This window comes from Pituophis catenifer, unplaced genomic scaffold (assembly GCF_029215685.1).
Source record: "Pituophis catenifer annectens isolate HBS135680 unplaced genomic scaffold, rPitCat1.0.hap2 SCAF_2, whole genome shotgun sequence".
Taxonomy (NCBI): Eukaryota; Metazoa; Chordata; class Lepidosauria; order Squamata; family Colubridae; genus Pituophis; species Pituophis catenifer.
This window is the reverse complement of record NW_027256882.1, coordinates 183017578-183037441: the sequence shown is the minus strand read 5'-3', so window position 1 is coordinate 183037441 and position 19864 is coordinate 183017578. Positions and strand designations below refer to the sequence as shown.

The 19864-nt window shown below is 40.3% G+C and overlaps 1 protein-coding gene across 1 annotated transcript in view; it reads left to right on the top strand.

Moving 5' to 3' along the window:
- The first annotated feature begins 420 nt into the window (after positions 1 to 420).
- Positions 421 to 19864, top strand: part of LOC139310976 (RAS protein activator like-3-like) — an 83301-nt gene continuing 63857 nt past the window's right edge. Inside the window, exons 1-2 of the mRNA XM_070935278.1 lie at positions 421 to 450; positions 813 to 1221. Of these exons, the coding sequence (XP_070791379.1) occupies positions 421 to 450; positions 813 to 1221 (439 nt within the window). The remainder of the gene's footprint in view (positions 451 to 812; positions 1222 to 19864) is intronic.

Here is a 19864-nt window from a genome sequence, read left to right as displayed (position 1 = left end):
ATGAAATGTTGCAACCCACAATTTCTCCCTCCTCAGCATTCCCCTCAGCAACATCCTTTCTGAGCAGCTTGCACTTTTTAAGGAGGTTGGGCCATGTGTGCAAGGGACATGTTCAGACAGGTTCTATGGGTTGGGGAAGAGCCAGTTGATCACGATGCAAGCGTGCCATACTTTGCCCATCATTTTTAGAGTTAGTTCATGGACTCCACAGGATTGCCAACACGGGCAGGCTGAGTTTTCTTGGGATGATCACAAGTAGGTGGACTCCAAGGCTGTCTCACATCAAGGGTCTGCAAGACTGACCTGCAAGGCATAATTGGCAGTTCTTCAGTGCAAGCTCTTTCATCACAGGAAGTGTCTGAGTCTGCAAACAGCAACGCAGGATGCGGTGAAGCTGCCAGTGTATTTTTATTTCCTGCCATGGCAGCACAAAAGTCTTCTTTGCAAAAAGTGAGCAGTAGCAAACCTGCACCTCAGAGTGAGAAGGGTAGAGTGGCACTGTGCTCACATGCCCTTAGCGAGGATTATTCATTGACAGAAATCCCATTCTTCTAAGGGCTTGAAGTTGAAAGTAACTGAATCTTTCCATTGTCTACACAGATTGGTATCAGTTTGCTTCTGACTGCTTGGGGTGGGGGTGGGGGATCCAGACTATGTGTCCTTGAAGAAATGGCCAAGACAGAAGAGATAATTTTGGTTTAGAAGTATGAATGTAGGGCTACCTTGACTATGGTATGCTTGGCAATGGAGGCTCTAGTGCTGTTGCTTTTATGAAATGGCTCTTCTTTCCTTCTTTTTTTTCTATTTGACAGATGGCAGCTCAGCCTGAAAAAGAGGGTTCAACTTTACTTAAGGCCTACCTATGGCAGACAGTATTGCCAATTGGGGAGAAAGTGCCAGAATTGGGACCTATTCACTATGGATCAGAAAGCAGCAGGTGCAAGCACAAGATACAGAAATGGAAGCGAGTACAAAGCCAGCCTGAGAGTGAAGTCCCTGAGCCTGGACATAACGATCTCCCATCATTGGTTTCCCAAGACAGCAGAGCGGCCACCAAGAGATCTATCTTCCAGAGGGCTTTCTCTCTGCCAGGCAGGATGAACAAGGCCCAAGAGAGGAGCAGTAAGCTCAGTGTGAGGAAGTACTTGCGCTCCATGTCTCATTGGAAGAACCAAGAAGGCCCCTCCCAAACAGTGAGGGAGACCAAGGAAACAAGCAAAGGTAAGGGAGGCGACATTATCCTGCCAATTATGATCCAGCCAGTGTAGAGGAATAGTTAATAAAATTAGGCCATGGTCCAAGGCCAGGTATACACTTTCTGCTTTCCTCATTACCAATACCTGCCAGCCACCATTTTCTGACTGCAGAAAAAGACAGCAATACCCTCTGTTCATTGCCAACCCTCTTAAATGCACTCCTCATCTGTTCTTTGAAGCTCAGCTTTGAAAGTTCTGTTTTGTCCTAAGCATCTTAAACAGTTGGTTCCCCATGCTTCATTGCAATCTAGTGACATCCCCAACTCCAATTAGCTATAGTGCCTGGCATATCTCCCTACTGCAATGGCTGGTTGCTCCTCTATATGGTTATTTCTTGCTGATCTGCTGGGCTGCCATATTCTCAGCTCGTCAGAACTTCCTTCCCCGCCTCCTCCAATGGCCTGTAAAGAAGCTGTTGAGTGAGAGAAAAAGGGTGAAGGCAGTCCCTTCATAATATGTGGTAGATGCAGTAGTAGAATGCTCAACCTGACAAGGTTCTGTGTATAGGTGTGGAAACAATAAATAACTCAGCCTGGGAACATCACCACATGTCATTCTTAGATTTTTGGCCTGGCATCATGTGTGCAAACTTCTGGGAAAGCAATGGAAAAGAACAAGGACTAGTGAGAAGGTTATAAGATAACCTGAGGCTTATCTTTCCTGCACTGAAGAACAAGAAGCAGGGGAATGATCAGCCAGGCTGATGTCTGGGAGGACATTTTCAGCACCAGGTGCCTTATTAGCCTTGAGGGCTCCGATCAACTGAGATATCTCTTCTGGTGTAACAGGGGGCCAGTAAGCAGTTTGGTCCAAACTAATTTGGCTCTCCTTAGTTACATAGTCGGGGTCTGTATATAACTCTCTAAAATATTCTTCCCAGGCCTGAGTCGGTACCTAATTAATTGGCGGTAGGGGGGATTTCCCCAATCCTCTGGTGATGTACCAAAAAAGGGATGTATTTTTTGTCCTGACTGATGTAATTAATCACTGCCAAGACTCTTTCAAAGCCGCACTTTTCTTTTCTTTTAGGAGGGCCTTCAATTGTTTTAAGAAGTGAGTGTGATCCTCAGAAGGGTCATTTTTACTTCTTCTGTACTCCTTATTATATATCCTTTTTAATTGCATGCAATCTCTATCAAACAATTTTTTGTTCTTTAAAACCGGCTTTTTGGAGTGAGCTAGTATTCTGTTAGTGAGAACCAATTTCAAATTTGAAATTAAAGTTTCAAACTCCTCTAAGCATGGTCCTTCAAACTTATTTCTTAGTAGAGATGTATGTAATTCTATGATTTCTGGAGCTAACATCCATTTAGTAACTTCCTTTGCATTTTTCTCGGTCCATTTAATTTTTATCTGGGTATTTTGGCTCTCTAATCTGGGTAGGTAGATTGAGTCAACCCTTAGTAATTTCTGGTGTAATGTAAGAGTAAGGATAAGTGAATCGTGATTGCTTTCCAGACACGAGTCTACCTCCATCTTCTGCAAGAACTTCAGGAGGTCGTATGATATTATCCAGTAATCAACTGTGGATTTTCTTCCTGCTCCCCGATAAGTATAGTTTTCTGGGTAGTCACCCCAAGTGGAACCATTCAGGATACAAAGGTCCAAGCGTTCAGTCATCTGTTTTACACACAGTCCTGCCTGATTTGCCTTAGTGTCTTTAAATTGTCTGGGATGCAGGGGTTCTCCTAGTACATTCTCATCATAATGAATCTTAAATTGATTAAATAATGCTTGATTGTTTGGGCCCATCCTAGCATTTAAGTCCCCCCCCCCCAATAATTATTGCTGCTGTAGGGTATTTATCTAAGCAGCCCAGGATAAAATCTTCTATGCCGTCCCAAATCTTATTTTTATTGAGTGGGGAATGTAGATATTAAAAAGCAAAATCTCCACCTATTTAAATAAGAGTAAGTGTCAGCTTCCTCTGGAACCACCTGTGCTTTGCCGGACAAACACCACACACACATGATCAAAAGTGAGGCTATCCGATTTAATCGTAGCGTACACGGTGGTCATACAGTAAGCGCTGAAGTTCTTTGATGAAAAACAAAGTCGGAGACGGCCGATTCCTCCGCTTATCCGGTTTTATAGAACGCCTTCCAAGCGTCCCGCCCTTGCTCAATTATGAATTTAAAGTAACCGCGCTATCTATTCATTCGGGTTTGCCGCGGATCGCCATCTACTTCCGGATCTCGCCGTTCCTCGTATTGAGTGGTTTTTGCTTAAACTAGCAGCGTTATGTTTATTGACCCCCTTCCCCGGTTCCCTATACCGTCCACCACCTGATATCACCGTGCCCTGCTAAACGCTACAACACCCCCCTTCACCGTGTCTTTGTTCTTCTGGCTTGACTGGCTTGTTGTTCTTTAAACAGGTGCTCATGTTCAGGTAAGTCACAGTAAGTCACAGTCCCCAGGATCATGTGTCGAGGGAATTTCTGACACTTGACAGTAAGGTAGTCAAAACCCATGGCTGCAAAGATGGCAGTGATACACATTTAAATTGCAAGGATGTATTCACTAATGTTACAATACCCCCTTTAGCTCTCCCCCTCAGCTTACTTGGAACAGCTGGGATAGAGTTAACCCAATAACCATCTAATTGTATCTCTGTGGAGGCCCAGGTTTCCTGTAAGAAGAGAATGTCAAATTGTGATATATAGTCAAAAAAAAGTTGGCCTTTTGATGGAACAGTCCAACCCGCTATATTCCAAGTTATGATGGAGAGGGGATCCTCTTTTGCAGCTCATCAGGAAATTTGATTTATACAAAGGGAAGCTGTATGGTTGTTGCAATGGCTTGAGATGTCATCATGCATGAAATTGGCCTTCTCTAAAAGAAGGGGTGACCCATCTAAATTCTGTGTCAACTCCTGGTAAAATTGTTCAGGGTAAGAGGATTTAGCACCAACTAACAAGGCTTGCCATTCCTATGCTTCTTCTCTAGGTGTAGAGCAGGGGGTTATTCAGTTGTGCTCCATTCGGCTTTGAGCTGATGACACTGACGCAGGTCCTCTCTCGATTTCTTGATGTGGTGCTAAAGATATCATAGGATAATCACATAAGGATGCTAACATCTCCTTCTCTACTGGGGCCTCTAATGGCCCCTGTGTGTCTTGGCTTCTGTTTTCCATGCTCCCATATTCATGCAAATCCTTGCCCCCTGGGGGAAAAGTAAGAGGTTCAATTATAGGGGAAACCAGATCAATAAGCGGTTCAGCTGTGTCGATTATGTCCAATAAGGATTTCTTTAAATTTTCTAGTTTGAATAGAATGTTATCTTGTTCTTTCCCTGGGAGAGCGCCAAAAGCATTAATGAGACCAGTTTCTGTGCTGTTAAGTATATCTTCGCTGGACAAGGCTGGCTTACTCCCGCTTTCTTCCTCTCTCTTTTCCAAGGTTGAGAATGCAGAAGAGACAGCAATTTTGGGAGCTCACATGTTAGCAATTAAGGGTTTAACCCTTTCCTCACAGAAAACTCTGACGGGAAAGATTTGAAAGGAGGCTAGATGCGCCTTCATCTTGAATAGCATCATGGTATAGTCAGCTGTTTGAAAGATAGAAGTATCCTCTTCCAATTTAGGTCCTCAGGAAGCCACTCCACAGCACGGAGAACAATCTGCCCCCAGTGAGAGTGAAGAAGCTGGCTTAGGGAATTTAGTATAGCACTCTTGGTAATCCAGCGTCCATGATTAATTCTGTTCATATGGATTCTAAGCACAACCTGATGTGTTTGTAGTGAGCGATGTGATTGCTGTAATTGTAGGGGAGATGCTTTACTGTCTTCCAATGAAACTTCTCTATTAATTCCTCTATTAATGCCTCCTTCTCTTGATGCCTTATGTGGAGAAGGACTGCTTTTCCGAGTAGGCTGACACTTTTTAGCAGGCTCTTTAATTGTTTCCCTGGGTCTTTGCTCTTTTTCCTCTTCCTTATCCTGAGTATGGGATTTACCCAAGTCTGCTGTACGGACTTTAGTGGGGGTGCCTGTAGCTTGATGTTGTTCTTGCAGAAAAACAGCTATATCTTTTTTCAGTGTCATGTTGAATGGTTATTAGTTGCTCAAATATTGAAACAACCGTTTGTGCTGTAAGAAGGCATTGCTTTGCCATGAACTCTGTTGTATTCTCCCACGGTAAGCTCTCCACACTCTGGATTAGTTTGTTGTTAAACTTTTTAGATTTTATCTCGGTCTCCAAATAGGCTGTAGCTGGACTCGTTTGTGAAAACAGCTGGCTGTCATTTTGCTCCCCTCCCCCCAGATCAGGAAAGTCTAGTATCTGCTGTTTTGTCAAATCTCTTTGCCCATTCTAACCTCTCCAGATTGTTGGAAATGAAGGGGGGGATATTTTTACTTACAAATCTCTTGTCAGCAAAGTGCTCGTCAATTTTTGGTTGTTTTGCATTCTTCATTGGTGAGAGAGATCCCGGGCTGGTGCCATGGTGCTTCTTTCTTTTCCCCATGCCTTATTAGTCCTTATCAGCCAAAACTTTGTCTGCGTTGTGTTCTACTCTGTTATCATCTCCGAAAAATATTATTTAAATAAAAAGGCTCCAATGGGTATACTAAAAATTGATAAAATAAAATAGAACCAAGAAGAGCTACTACAAACATGCTCTGCCAGCGGCAGCAGCCCCGCCACTCCCCAGCCAGGTGTTGTGGCAGCCATGGTCTGGACTGCACAGCAATACTGTGATCTGGACAGAAATTTGTTCAGCCAATTGCAGAACCCCTGAAGCAGCCCAGAGTACAAGTACCTGCCATTTGGAATTACCCTACATTTCCCCCACATATGTTCCATAATATCTGGTGCCGCTGCCCCTTTATCTGTATCAATAGGGCTCATTCTGTGTTTTTATCCAAAATTCATGCAGGTATGCCTAATGCAATTTCTACATCAGAAAAAAAGTAGTGGTGATGGCGGGTTACAAACAGAGCAAGGAGCTCGTGCTCCTGAATTGGTATGCTTCATTCATGCCACAGGATTTGGATTGCTTGAGCTAAGTTGGCACAGTCCTGGCCTGTTAAAACCTGAGTTAGTTATTATACAACAGATTTCAAGACTTTGTTCCTATATGCGAGATCTCCTTCTTTCATAATCCTCCATCCAATTCTTAGGAGATGATGATGATGATGATGATGATGATGATGATTACTACTACTACTACTATTTCTCTTCTGTCCAGGAATTTGCCTCTCCTTGACCATTTTAGGGAATAATAATGCTTGCCTTTAGCCACAATTTGGAAAATATTGTGCAACAAAACAGCCAATTATTTTTCAAGCTTCTGTGCAAAAGGAAGTGTTGTTACTAAGTAGGTACCGTAGCAAAGTTCTCTGCAAGTGGAGAGAAACCACACTTGTACTTTGTCTACACATCCGTTCATACTGCCTTTTGGGTTTCATGAAAATCAAGTGTCAGGAGATCTCATTGATATGACTCAGTTTTGATTTCTGCTTGAGCTTAACAAGAGCCACGATAAAATGTGTCCTAGTTAAATGATCAGTAGAAGAGCCATTTCTTTCTTTCTTTCTTTCTTTCTTTCTTTCTTTCTTTCTTTCTTTCTTTCTTTCTTTCTTTCTTTCTTTCTTTCTTTCTCTCTCTCTCCCTCTCTCTCCCTCCCTCCCCCCCTCCCTCTCTCTTTTCAAAAGGCATTTTTCTGTGAACCTGCTTGTGATGGGCTGCCTTGCTTGCCTGCTTCCAAGGCAGCAACCTTTTTGTGAAAGCATGAGAGCTGGGTATGACAATGGGGTATGAACATGGATCAGACTCTGTGTATTGTTAAGATGAAGCCAGGTTTCATTACAGTGTGCTTTAGAGTACATTGCTGATCTCTAGGACTTTCTTTTTAAATCTTGGGGTGCTTATGTTACATTGTGGGTACAAATTGAACAAAGTGGTAATAATGGTTGGCAGCTATTTCTAAGAAAACTAAGCTTCTTTCTTTTCTTTTCTTTTCTTTTCTTTTCTTTTCTTTTCTTTTCTTTTCTTTTCTTTTCTTTTCTTTTCTTTTCTTTTCTTTTCTTTTCTTTTCTTTTCTTTTCTTTTCTTTTTTAAAAAATACCTGTCTAGAAATCATTCCCTAAAACTTTCTCCCTGTCCATTTCTTTTCAAAGCCTCAGCCTGCCACCCCCTCCCTTTGCAATCCACTTAACAGCTGAGCTGAACACGGAAGGACTTGTTTGTCCTAATCATATCCCATCCACAGGCTTTTCTTAATTTGGTTTTTCTTAACTTTTTGCAGTCTAATAGTGAGCATTATTATTTAACAGACACTTTAATTGGCTCTATTTTGAAAAAAACTATAATCATTTCTGTGTTTTTCCCCCAGACATAATAGTTGGGTCTTAGACTTGAAGCTAATATTCACACATCACAATAAGCCAGGATTGTAAGAATCTGTATTGTATCAAAATTTTTGTGTCTGTTCATTTGTAACCTTCAATTAGAGGAAATGGTGCATCATAGGGAAACAATTATTATACCAAGGTTCCTCAAATGGGCTAGTTTACCTCATGGCAGGACCTACTACTCCCAGAGGAATGAAATCTGGGAAAGTTGTGACTGGTTTAGTGCTACCACACTGCTGCTACTTCAGCACTGCTACGCTGCTGCGGTGAACTGTGATCATGTGATTTTCATTTCCAAAAGCCCCTGACAGCTTCTCACAAGTCAGTGGAAAAGCTGGCAGGAAAGGTCACAGAATGAAAACTAGTCAAGGAGAGATCCAACCTAGAACTAAGAAGAAATTTCGTGACAATGAGAACAATCAATCAGTGGAACAGCTTGCATTTAGAAGCTGTAGGTACTCCATCCCTGGAGGTTTTTAAGAAAAGATTGGACAGCCATTTTTTTCAGAATGGTATAGAGTCTCTTGCTTGAGCAGGAAGTTGGACTAGAAGACCTCCAAGGTCCATTCCAACTCAGTTATTCTATTCTTTTCTTTTCTGTTGTGTTCAGTTCTTCCTCCAATTGCACAATCTCCCCAGTCCCTCTGCTGTGCTGGCTACTTACACACAGAATGGGACAACATCCCACAGCCAACTTGCTGTAGCCAACATTGCCGCGGCCAACTCAGCACAGCCAACTCAGCGACCAACTCACCATGGCCAACTAGCCACGGAACAACTTGCCACGGCCAACTCTTTATGGGACAACTCACTATGGGACAATTTAACAATTCTATTTAATTATTTAAAATAAATTAAAAATATTTTAATTTTTGCAATTCACATTTCATCTGTCCCTCCTTTTGCATCCTTTCTTTAATTATTCTATTCCACCATTTCTTTGATATTAGTGTAACTCTTGTCCCACAGTGAGTTGTCCTGCAGCGAGCTGGCTGTAGCAAGTTGTCCCACAGTGAGTTGGCTGCAGCAAGTCGGCTGTGGCAAATTGGCCATGGTGAGTTGGCCGCAGTAAGTTGGCCACAGAAAACTGTTGTGGTGACCTCCTCACATAGTTCCTGCAGTTTATTGTTTCAGAAGTGATTTGCTCTTGCTTCCTTCCTAGGGCTGAGAGAGAATGCCTAAGGCAGGATTGGAATTCACAGTCTCCCCAGTTTCTACCGTGATGGCTTAACCGCTACACCAAAATGACTTTCCATAGTAGTAGGATGTATTTAAAGTAAACATGTTTAAGACTGTCCTGTAAATGTGCTGGTTTAAAAAAAAACATTTTTTTTTACTTTGATCATTTCTAGCCTAATAAGAAAATAAATTATACTATGTTCAGAAGGGCAATAAATGGAAATCATGGTGGTGATAATGATGATAGGTATTTTGTTGTGAAAGATAAAATACTGTAAATACTTTTGTACTTTTTGCAATTATAAAAGATGTTGAAAATGTATCTAATGCATTTATATTTAAATTAAGGTGACCAGATTTTAACATTGGTAAAGAGGGACATTGTGGGCGTGGCTTATTTTGTGGGCGTGGCTAGCTGGTCATGTGACTGGGTGGGCATGGCTAGCTGGTCATGTGACCGGGTGGCCATGGCTATGTGTATAGGGTAAGGTGAACAGATTTTAACATTAGTAAGAAGGACACCATTGTGGGCGTGGCTTATTGTGTGGGCGTGGCTTGGAGGCCATGTGACTGGGTGGGCATGGCTAGCTGGTCATGTGACCGGGTGGCCATGGCTATGTGTATAGGGACTACTCAGAGGGCTGAAAAAAGTCATTTCTGACAGGTCCTCGCACTTTTGACTGGTCCTCACTTATGACCATCCTCACATTTATGCCCATGCAGCATTCTTAACAACCATGTCACTCATTTCACAACTGCTTCTCTTCACCATGGTGATAAGACTGGGCAAAAAATGTAAAATGTGAGGACAGTCGTAAGTTTGAGGACTGGACAAAAGTGCGAGGACCAATCAAAAATAACTTTTTCAGCCCTCTGAGTAGTCCATATGCACAAAAGGACTAACCAGAGGGCTGAAAAAAGTCATTTCTGACAGGTCCTCGCACTTTTGACTGGTCCTCACACTTATGACCATCCTCACATTTATGCCCATGCAGCATCCTTAACAACCATGTCACTCATTTCACAACTGCTTCTCTTCACCATGGTGATAAGATAGGGCAAAAAATGTAAAATGTGAAGACAGTCGTAAGTTCAAGGACTGGTCAAAAGTGCGAGGACCAGTCAAAAATAACTTTTTCAGCCCTCTGAGTAGTCCATATGCATAAAAGGATACAGCAATAGAGAGGGATGAAGGAAGGGAAGAGAAATTAGAGTAGGAGTGAGGGTAAGAGGGGGAGGAAGAAAGGAGGAGAAGGAGAAAGGAAGAGGAAGTAGGGAGAAGAAGAAGAGGGGGGGGAAGAGAAAGTAAGAAGGAAAGAAAAGAGAGAGGTGGTAGGTTTGAGGAGAAAGATTGCTGTACAATAAAAAAGATGAAAGGGAAGAAAGCCAACCCCAAACAAATATAAAGATATTAAGATAAAGAATGAATGGTTAAACTTTAAAGAATAAAAGAGAACAAATAAATAATAAATAGCAGTAATAGAATAAATAGCAGTAATTAGAAACACACATACAAACATACAATTTATTTTCTTTGAACAGAGTATTTGGCCGGTTCACAAATTTAAACAGTGTTTAGTCACTTCAATTAAATTTACAATTTCTATATTTCCTTTTTGCCATATTTATTCCTCATCTATTTTTTTAAAAAAACCAATATTACCCTTCATCCTCATCTCTAATCTTAATCAAATTCAATTTTTCCCTTCTATTCTATATTATACCCCTTCCCATTGTCATCTATTTTTATATCCATCCTCACATTGGTTAATTATGTAATTATGTAATACAGTTGTTTAATACAAATTCAACATTTTAATATAAATCAATTAGTTATAAAACTATCTTTTTTGTATATTAATCAATATGAACATGAATATTCCAATTATTTCCATGCAATCCAATTTCTTACAAATCAATTAATTATATTTACCAATAATAATAAACCAAATAATTTCCCCCATATATTCCTCTGAACCACAACTTAACCATTTCTGCTTTCAACACAATATACAATTAATAGTATCTCAATTATTACAATTCCCTAGTTAAATACAGCTTTTTTTTCTTTTGTGTTTTAAAATCTTGAACTCTCCTCCTAAATTTCCCATTGTTTGCAGTTTTTCACCTACCTTTTTTGGGGAGGAAAAATAAAAATAAATCTCTCTCTGCCTCATTTTGTCACGTTGCACCAAAGATCCTGGTTTCGGTTTCGGTTTTGCAGCTTAGCTAGGGGGAAAAAAAACTGCTTCAGGAACTCTTTACACTGATTGCCTGTAGGGCGGCCCTTTGAAGCCCCGGGCAAGAGTTTAAACAGTTTTTTTTTCTTCTAGCCATCAGCTGGGGCTCAAGAGGCAGAATGAAAAATCGGGACTTTTTTGAAACGCTGCGGGACACGGGACAAATTGCTAAAAATCGGGACTGTCCCGCCAAAAGCGGGACGTCTGGTCACCTTAATTTAAATGTATCTAGTAGACATAGAATGGAGAGGATGCTATTCTTTTAATTGCTGGCTTCCATGAATTCTGTATTTTCCCCCTAATTAAAAATAAATCCATTAAGTAGATTAATGGGGTAACCTATATTCTGGAAGTTTCAAGATTTGTCCATCTAGAAGTATTCTTTTTGCTCAGGGGAATTTATCGGGCCTCAGCATTGTCCTTCCAACTTCCCACTCCTGGGCCCCATTTTGTAGATAATATGTGCTTTTGTGTTATGAGTTGTCAATGCCCACAGCTATCATTTGGAGATAACAGTGCATATTTACATATGTATTTTAAGTTTTAAATATAGTAAGTCATTTCTAAACAAGTGAATTAAAACCACTGAACTGGTACTTACTTGAAAATGTCCTGCCTTGGTGTATGTTAGGTCACAAGTGTCCTACCATTGTTCTCTGCTTGCAACTATCAACAAGAATGATAGAACCAAAATTTTTTGGTTCCTTTTTTTTGTCAGAAAATGGAATTCAAAGAGCAAAGTGTATTATTTAACCTTTGCACAATCTCAAGGTACTTTATTTCTTGGACATCGGGAGCTATCTAACAAAATGAAATTCAATGGTGAAAAAAGTAAGGTTCTACATTTAGGCAAGAAAAACAAAATACACAGGTACAATATATGTGGTACCTTGCTCAATAGTAGTAACTGTGAGAGGGATCTTGGAGTCCTAGTGGACAACCATTTAAATATGAGCCAGCAATGTGTAGCAGCTGCCAAAAAAGCCAACACAGTTCTAGGTTCTAAACAGAGGGATAGAATCAAGATCATGTGAAACATTAATACCACTTTATAATGCCTTGATAAGGCCACACTTGGAATACTGCATTCAGTTTTGGTCGCCACTATGTAAAAAAGATGTGGAGACTCTAGAAAGAGTGCAGAGAAGAGCAACAAAGATGATTTAGAGGCTAAAACATATGAAGAACAGTTGCAGGAACTGGGTATGTCTAGTTTAATGAAAAGAAGGATTAGGGGAGACATGATAGCAGTGTTCCAATATCTCAGGGGCTGCCACAAAGAAGAGGGGGTCAACTTATTTTCCCAAGCATCTGGGGGCAGGACAAGAAGCAATGGGTGGAAACTAATCAAGGAGAGAAGCAACTTAGAACTAGGGATAAATTTCCTGACTGTTAGAACAATTAATCAGTGGAACAACTTGCCTCCAGAAGTTGTAAATGCTCCAACACTGGAAGTTTTTAAGAAGATGTTGGATAACCATTTGTCTGAAGTGGTGTAGGTTTTCCTGCCTAGGCAGGGGGTTGGACTAGAAGACCTCCAAGGTCTCTTCCAACTCTGTTATTCTATTTCTATTTCTTCTTAAAACACTGCAAAGGCCTAGAAATGGAAAAGAAAAGAGAGCTTTGGCCTTCACCTACTTCAATAATTTCATTCTTTTATTTGTTCTTCTATTTGTTAAAGAGAGAAAAGGCTGCAGTATTTTTTGTTTATTAATATTGGAATTATAACACTGAAAAAAAGTAGTGATATATGCTCACTACTGATTTAAAAACCAGCTTTTGGGAGATCACAATTTTGCTATTATAAAAACATGCCCATAAAAATAAATTAAAAAACAGAAAAAAATATCCTGCCAACTGTGGTATAGCCCTCAAGCCAATAAATTGCAATAGAAATTCAGCTGCAAAGATTCTTCAAATACTGTGGGAAACCCCCCTCCTAGAAGAATGAAATATTTTGAGGAATATTAAAAAGGCAGAGTATTATAAGTCCCCAAAGGGAGAAATGGAGAAACATATTTTTTTACAGGCAGAAAGCAGCCCCCACTTTTCTTAATAGCCCACAGCAGATGTCAGCACTTAAGAGATAAAGGGTTTATTGAAAGAATTACTCAACACCCTTTCAGAACACAAGCTCCTTCACTGCAGTCCAAACTTCAAAGTCACAGAAACCTGGGAGCTCAGATAAACAATAAACCAGAGGTTGACCAGAATAGCTCAGACAAACAACTAGAATTTGCATTTCCTCTTTTGCCTATAGAGTTAGCTATGACCCCTACATAACCCTACATGACCCCATAGGAATCTGACAACAGCCAATAGAATATTAAAGGACATGTTCTTGTACAGGAACAGGAAGCTCAAATACAAAGCCGAAAAGAAGGTATAAAAACCCACCCACTCTCAACTCCATTTTTTCAACTGCCCAGAATCACATGTGGTTCTGCTTCATCAATAAACAATCTTTCCAATCAGCCTCCATGTTTCCAATGTCTTTCTCCCAGCTTGGAACTGAACCAGATGGATATTTTTTCTAACACTACCCTAAAAAGATATTACTGTTTTTATGATGAAATCATTGGAAGTCCCCTTATTCTGATTAATTTGCATGGTGTACCACAAAATAAACACATGCATACATGTACATCAGTGGTGGGTTCCTCCCGGTTCAGTCTGGTTCGGCCGAGCCTGTAGCGGTGACGATATGATGTCACCGAACCGGTTCTCCCCCCTGCCCTCCCATCCCCCCACCCACCCACATTATTCTTACCTTTTATTTGGTCCCACCCCCAATCTATTGCTGCCTCCTGAGTCCCAGCTGATGGCTAGAGGAAAAAAAACTGTTTAAATTCTTGCCGGGGCTTCAAAGGGCCGCCCTATAGCCAGTGGTGGGGTACTGCCAGTTCTAGGGGGTTCAGCCCAACCGTTTGTTAAATTGCTGGCTTGCCCCGCCCCTCTGCACCACTATTTATTGCCAATAAATAGTGGTGGATGAGGGGCGGGCGAGCCAGCAATTTAACAAATGGTTCGGTGTTTTTTTTGTAATTTTATTGGCCTGCGGAGCTTCAGCATAGGCTAATTAGCCCTTGATTAGACCGGCTCCCGACTCTCAGCTGATTTGCTCTCAGCTGTTTTGCGGAGGGCTCTGCTGCTTGCTTGCAAAGAGTGCTGGAGCAATTTTTTTCCCCCCTAGCTATGCTGAAAAACGAAACTGAAAGTAAAGCAGGCTGTTGGCTTTGCTGTTGCTGCAACGTTGGAAAATTAGGCAGGAAGATTTCTTTTCTTTTTCCTCACCAAAAAAGGTAGGTGCAAACAATGGGAAATTTAGGGAAAAAGAGGAGAGTTCAAGATTTTAAAACACAAAAGAAAAAAAGCTCTATTTAACTAGGGAATTGTAATAATTGAGATACTATTAATTGTATATTGTGTTGAAAGCAGAAATGGTTAAGTTGTGGTTTGGAGGAATATATGGGGGAAATTATTTGGTTTATTATTATTGGTAAATATAATTAATTGATTTGTAAGAAATTGGATTGCATGGAAATAATTGGAATATTCATGTTTATATTGATTAATATACAAAAAAGGTAGTTATAGAACTAATTGATTTATATTAAAATGTTGAATTTATATTAAACAACTAATATTACATAATTAACCAATGTGAGGATGGATATAAAAATAGATGACAACGGGAAGGGGTATAATATAGAATAGAAGGGAAAAATTGAATTTGATTAAGATTAGAGATGAGGATGAAGGGTAATATTGGTTTTTTATAAAAATAGATGAGGAATAAATATGGCAAAAAGGAAATATAGAAATTGTAAATTTAATTGAAATGACTAAACACTGTTTAAATTTGTGAACCGGCCAAATACTCTGTTCAAAGAAAATACATTGTATGTTTGTATGTGTGTTTCTAATTATTGTTATTTATTCATATTTGTTCTCTTTTATTCTTTAAAGTTTAACAATTCATTCTTTATCTTAATATCTTTATATTTGTTTGGGGTTGGCTTTCTTCCCTTTCATCTTTTTTTATTGTACAGCAATCTTTCTCCTCAAACCTACCGCCTCTCTCTTTTCTTTCCTTCTTACTTTCTCTTCCTCCCCCTCTTCTTCTCCTCCCTACTTCCTCTTCCTTTCTCCTTCTCCTCCTCTCTTCCTCCCTCTCTTACCCTCACTCCTACTCTAATTTCCCTTCCCTTCCTTCATCCCTCTCTATTGCTGTATCCTTTTATGCATATGGACTACTCAGAGGGCTGAAAAAGTTATTTCTGACTGGTCCTCGCACTTTTGACCAGGCCTCGAACTTACGACTGTCCTCACATTTTATGTTTCTGCCCTATCTTGTCACCATGGTGAAGAGAAGCAGTTGTGAAATGAGTGACATGGTTGTTAAGAATGCTGCCCGGGCATAAATGTGAGGATGGTCATAAGTGTGAGGACCAGTCAAAAGTGCGAGGACCTGTCAGAAATGACTTTTTTCAGCCCTCTGAGTAGTCCCTATACACATAGCCATGGCCACCCGGTCACATGACCAGCTAGCCACACTCACCCAGTCACATGACCTCCAAGCCATGCCCATAAAATAAGCCACGCCCACAGAACCGGTAGTAAAAAAATTTAGAACCCACCCCTGATGTACATGCTCTAGATCAGTGGTCCCCAGTCTTTTTATTGCCGCGGACCAATCAGCCTTTGATAATTTTACCGTGGCCCGCTGAGCGCGCGCAGGGGTGGGGGCTTTGGGCCACACGTGCGTACCTGCGCGGGGCTCTCTTCCCTGGAGCCTTTGCGCACGGCCCAGGAGCTTTTGCGCACGGCCCAGGAGCTTTTGCGCACGGCCCAGGAGCCTTTGCGCTGCAGCGTTCATGTCCCCCGGCCGCTGCGCGGTCCGGTGCCAGGTACTCCACGGCCCGGCACCGGTCCGCGGACCGGGGGTTGGGGACCACTGCTCTAGATTACTTATCCCCCAATCAGCAGTTTGTAATATTCAATCCATAGATTATATTTCTTTCCCAGATTACCCAAACTTCCATGGGCAATTTCCTCCTGCATGGGAAAACGTTTGTACTACAACCTTTTAATAAAGACTGTTGCCATATCCTCCATTTCTGATATCAATTATTTAGCTAGAATTTTTTAAAAAAAATTTGCATTTTTGTGTGTGTCTACATTTCTTTGCAAGTTTATCAGAAGCAGTTTGCTGTTGTCTCTAGGGCTGAGAGAATATCTGACCCAAGATCACCTACTGGTCTTACGCGTAAAATAGGAGCAGAATTCAAAGTCTCCCAATTTCTAGCTGGGTGCCTTAACCACTACCCCCAAACTTTATTGTCGAAACTCATCTTAATGATTTAAATTATAAAAGACGGATTCCCCGATTAATGAATTATGCATATACATTTTCAATATAAATAGCAAAAAAAGTAAGATTAGGTTTCTTCAATTTGATCTTGAAACACAGACATCCTAAATATTCATTTATGTCAAAATTTAAGAAGTGGTTCAGACTTGCATGAATGAGTCAACTCTTGCTATCACAATAGCCCAAACTCTTTACTAAAACGGAAAGCAAACACAGATGTGACTAAAGATATTATGCAGTGTCTTTATTCAGTAACTAGCTGCTAGCCCTTTTTCCTACAAAAATTGAATCCCTCAATATTTGAATCAACATTAATTGGTTGGAAAGGTGTGCCTCTGTGTGTGTATGTATAAGTGCATAGAAATAAAGTGGGATACAGCCCTACTCAGCTGCTTTTTTTTTTATTATTAAAGAGTTTTACAGAAAGAGAAAAAAAAATTCTTTTACAAGTATTTAGCCCATCCCCCCCTCCCTTCCTTATCCCCCCACCCACCCACCCCGAACTTCCCAGAACAAAATACAGGGTTATTAACAATCATATGCTAAACTAAGCTAATAAACTAAGGATTCCTATCCCCCCCTTCACACTTTAACTCCCCTTTTACTAACTAAACATAAATACTCTTAATTTTTCTATTCATTCATAAGCTATTTGATACTTTTTAGTCCGATATTTGTTTTGAATATAATCAATCCATCTTCTCCATTCCAATATATATCTTTCTTGAGAGTGATCTTTCAAATATGCTGAAATCTTCGCCATTTCTGCCAGATTCGCTACTTTTAATGTCCATTCTTCAATAGTAGGCAAATCTTCCTTCTTCCAATATTGCACCACCCAAAAGTCTAGCTGCAGTTATTAAATTTAAAATCAATTTAGTCTCTATAACTGTACAATCTGTAATTATACCCAACAAAAACAATTGTGGAGTAAACTTTATCTTCTTTTTAAGAATATTTTGGATAATCCACCATATTTTAATCCAAAATGCTTTAACTTTTTTTACAAGTCCACCATATATGATAATAAGTGGCTGTCATGTATAAATGTCTCACTCATACCAAATGAGAAAGTATGTCTTGGGATGACAAGGGTTAATCCTTTCCCCTCTTCTGAATGTATCATTCCCAAACCACTCCCTACCTTTAGTCCCGCCTCCTTGATATAAAAGGTGGAGTAAATCTCTCCTTCTGCCTTCTTCCTGCAATCACTCTGTGAATGAAGAATGACATCTGTAAATAAAATATCTTCTGATTGAATAAAATAAGTCTGAGCATATTATTGAGTCTGATCCTCGAATTATGGCAACAATATGGTAGCAGAGGATGGTTTGATTACCCCATAAAAAGCAGACATGCCAAAGAAAGAAAACTCCAGAAACAAAAAGGAAAGACCCAACACCAGGACACACACCAAAGAAATGGAAACAGATCAAGAAATGATCAGCGAAATTACAATGAAAATGACAAAAGAATCCGAAAACCTCACTACAGATGACGAAGAGGTAATCGATGAATCCAGGACCAACAAGCAAACGAGACAGAAAGCAACACACTTAGATTAGAAATACTAAGACTACTAAAGAGCCAAAAAGACGACAAAAATCTCATCGCAAACCTCCAAGACATCATAAAGGATAGCAGAGCAGCGAGAGAAAACTACATCAACACATCAGAGCCAAAAGACCACGAACTGGTAAGCGACTTACACATAGACGAAAATATGACTAAGGCAAAGGCTAGTGATCCCGCGCAAAATTTCGAATGGCAGCCAACTTTGATTTGTCAGCCCGCCAAAATGACTGACCCAGAACCAATCAGAAAGCAGAGTTCAAAATGGCCGGCGCGAAAAACTCTACACAGCAAGAAAAATAAAAAAGAAAAATTCTACTGGTCAGAAGAATCAGATACAGACACCGAAGAGACACCAACTGAACTACAAATCGAAACAGCTATGAAAACACTTTTCGCAGCCTTCGGTCCGAATTTAAAGATCTCAAAAGAACCACCGAAAACACCAAAGACAGCCGATCAAATAACAAAGAAAAGACAAACTGTACGCTCTAAAGAAGAAGATACAGAAGCAAACAAACAAACGTCCCAGCGTCGATTAAAATCAACTCCGATCCGACCGACGAGGCCACTAATACCTGAACCCAGGGGATCTTGCAAGTACTTACCCACACCGCAGACACTTCCGGGAGCCAGAGACCTCAGCCAGGATGACTACAAGGAAAAAGGACAAGCCCCGCTTCACATCTGGACACCCAAAGCCGAACCAGAAAGCGAATCTTCAGAGGAAGACCACTACGAGGGAGCTACAGTGGCGAGGCCCTTCCCCGACAGCTTCAGAAACAAAATGATCTACGCGCATGCACAAATACATCCAGACGAACACAGAAGCAGTAAAGAGCAGAAAGAACTGTTCAGATTAGCCGCGAGTATTCCTACACCATTCTGCAATTATCAGCATATACAGGACCATGGACAGCCACCAGCTGTAAGTAATGCAACAAATAACATTGGAAATTTGCCTAGTGATTTTCCCAAATTGAGGATAGACGGTGTTAATTTACAGGAATCGAGTCAGCAACTCCAGGTTGTTTTTTTAAAAGAAAATTTATTATTTTTCATAACTAACCCTCCTAAAAAACCATGGACACTAAAATTGGACTGCCTACATCACAGAGCATTTTATTTACTAATCTCCAGTATCTCACCTGCTATTTATCATAGTATTAAGCATAACTTAACTATTTCAGAAATAATTCATTGTATGTTTAAACTGTTTCATAGTGAGAGTGTGGCAACCACAACTAGAATGTCTAAAAACTTTTTCTCAGCCAGGATAAAGCCTGGAACTACTATAAGTGAACATCTATTATCACTAAACACCACTAGAGCAGAACTACATTTAAGAGGAGAAATAATATCTGACCAGACAATGAAAAGCGTCATTATTAATTCATTAGACTCATCATGGGACAACTTCATATCACATCTAGATACAATTAACTTAGGCTATCTATCTATAGAGAGTTTATCAAACAGACTAATTGCTGAGGATAATTTGAGAAAAAGCCGCTACAATATACATAAAGAGCATAGACAGGTCAAAAGGGTAGCATTCCAAGACAGGCACCAGGACACAATAGAGTGTTATAACTGTGGGTCCAAAGAACATTACAGAAGAGACTGCCCAAAACCTCCTAGAGAGAGACAAAGACATGACACAAGAAACAGATATCATGATAGACAATCATCCATTGACAGATATAGACACAGAAATTCACCAAACTTTAGAGAACATAGAGGGGGCAGAGACAGCTCAAGGGACAGGAAGTCTGGGTCATTGTATGGAATAGATAAACACACTAAAATCAAAAATCAAGACACAAAAGACAGTGCTTGGCTCATTGATTCTGGAGCAACAAATCATACAACACATGATAAGAAAATATT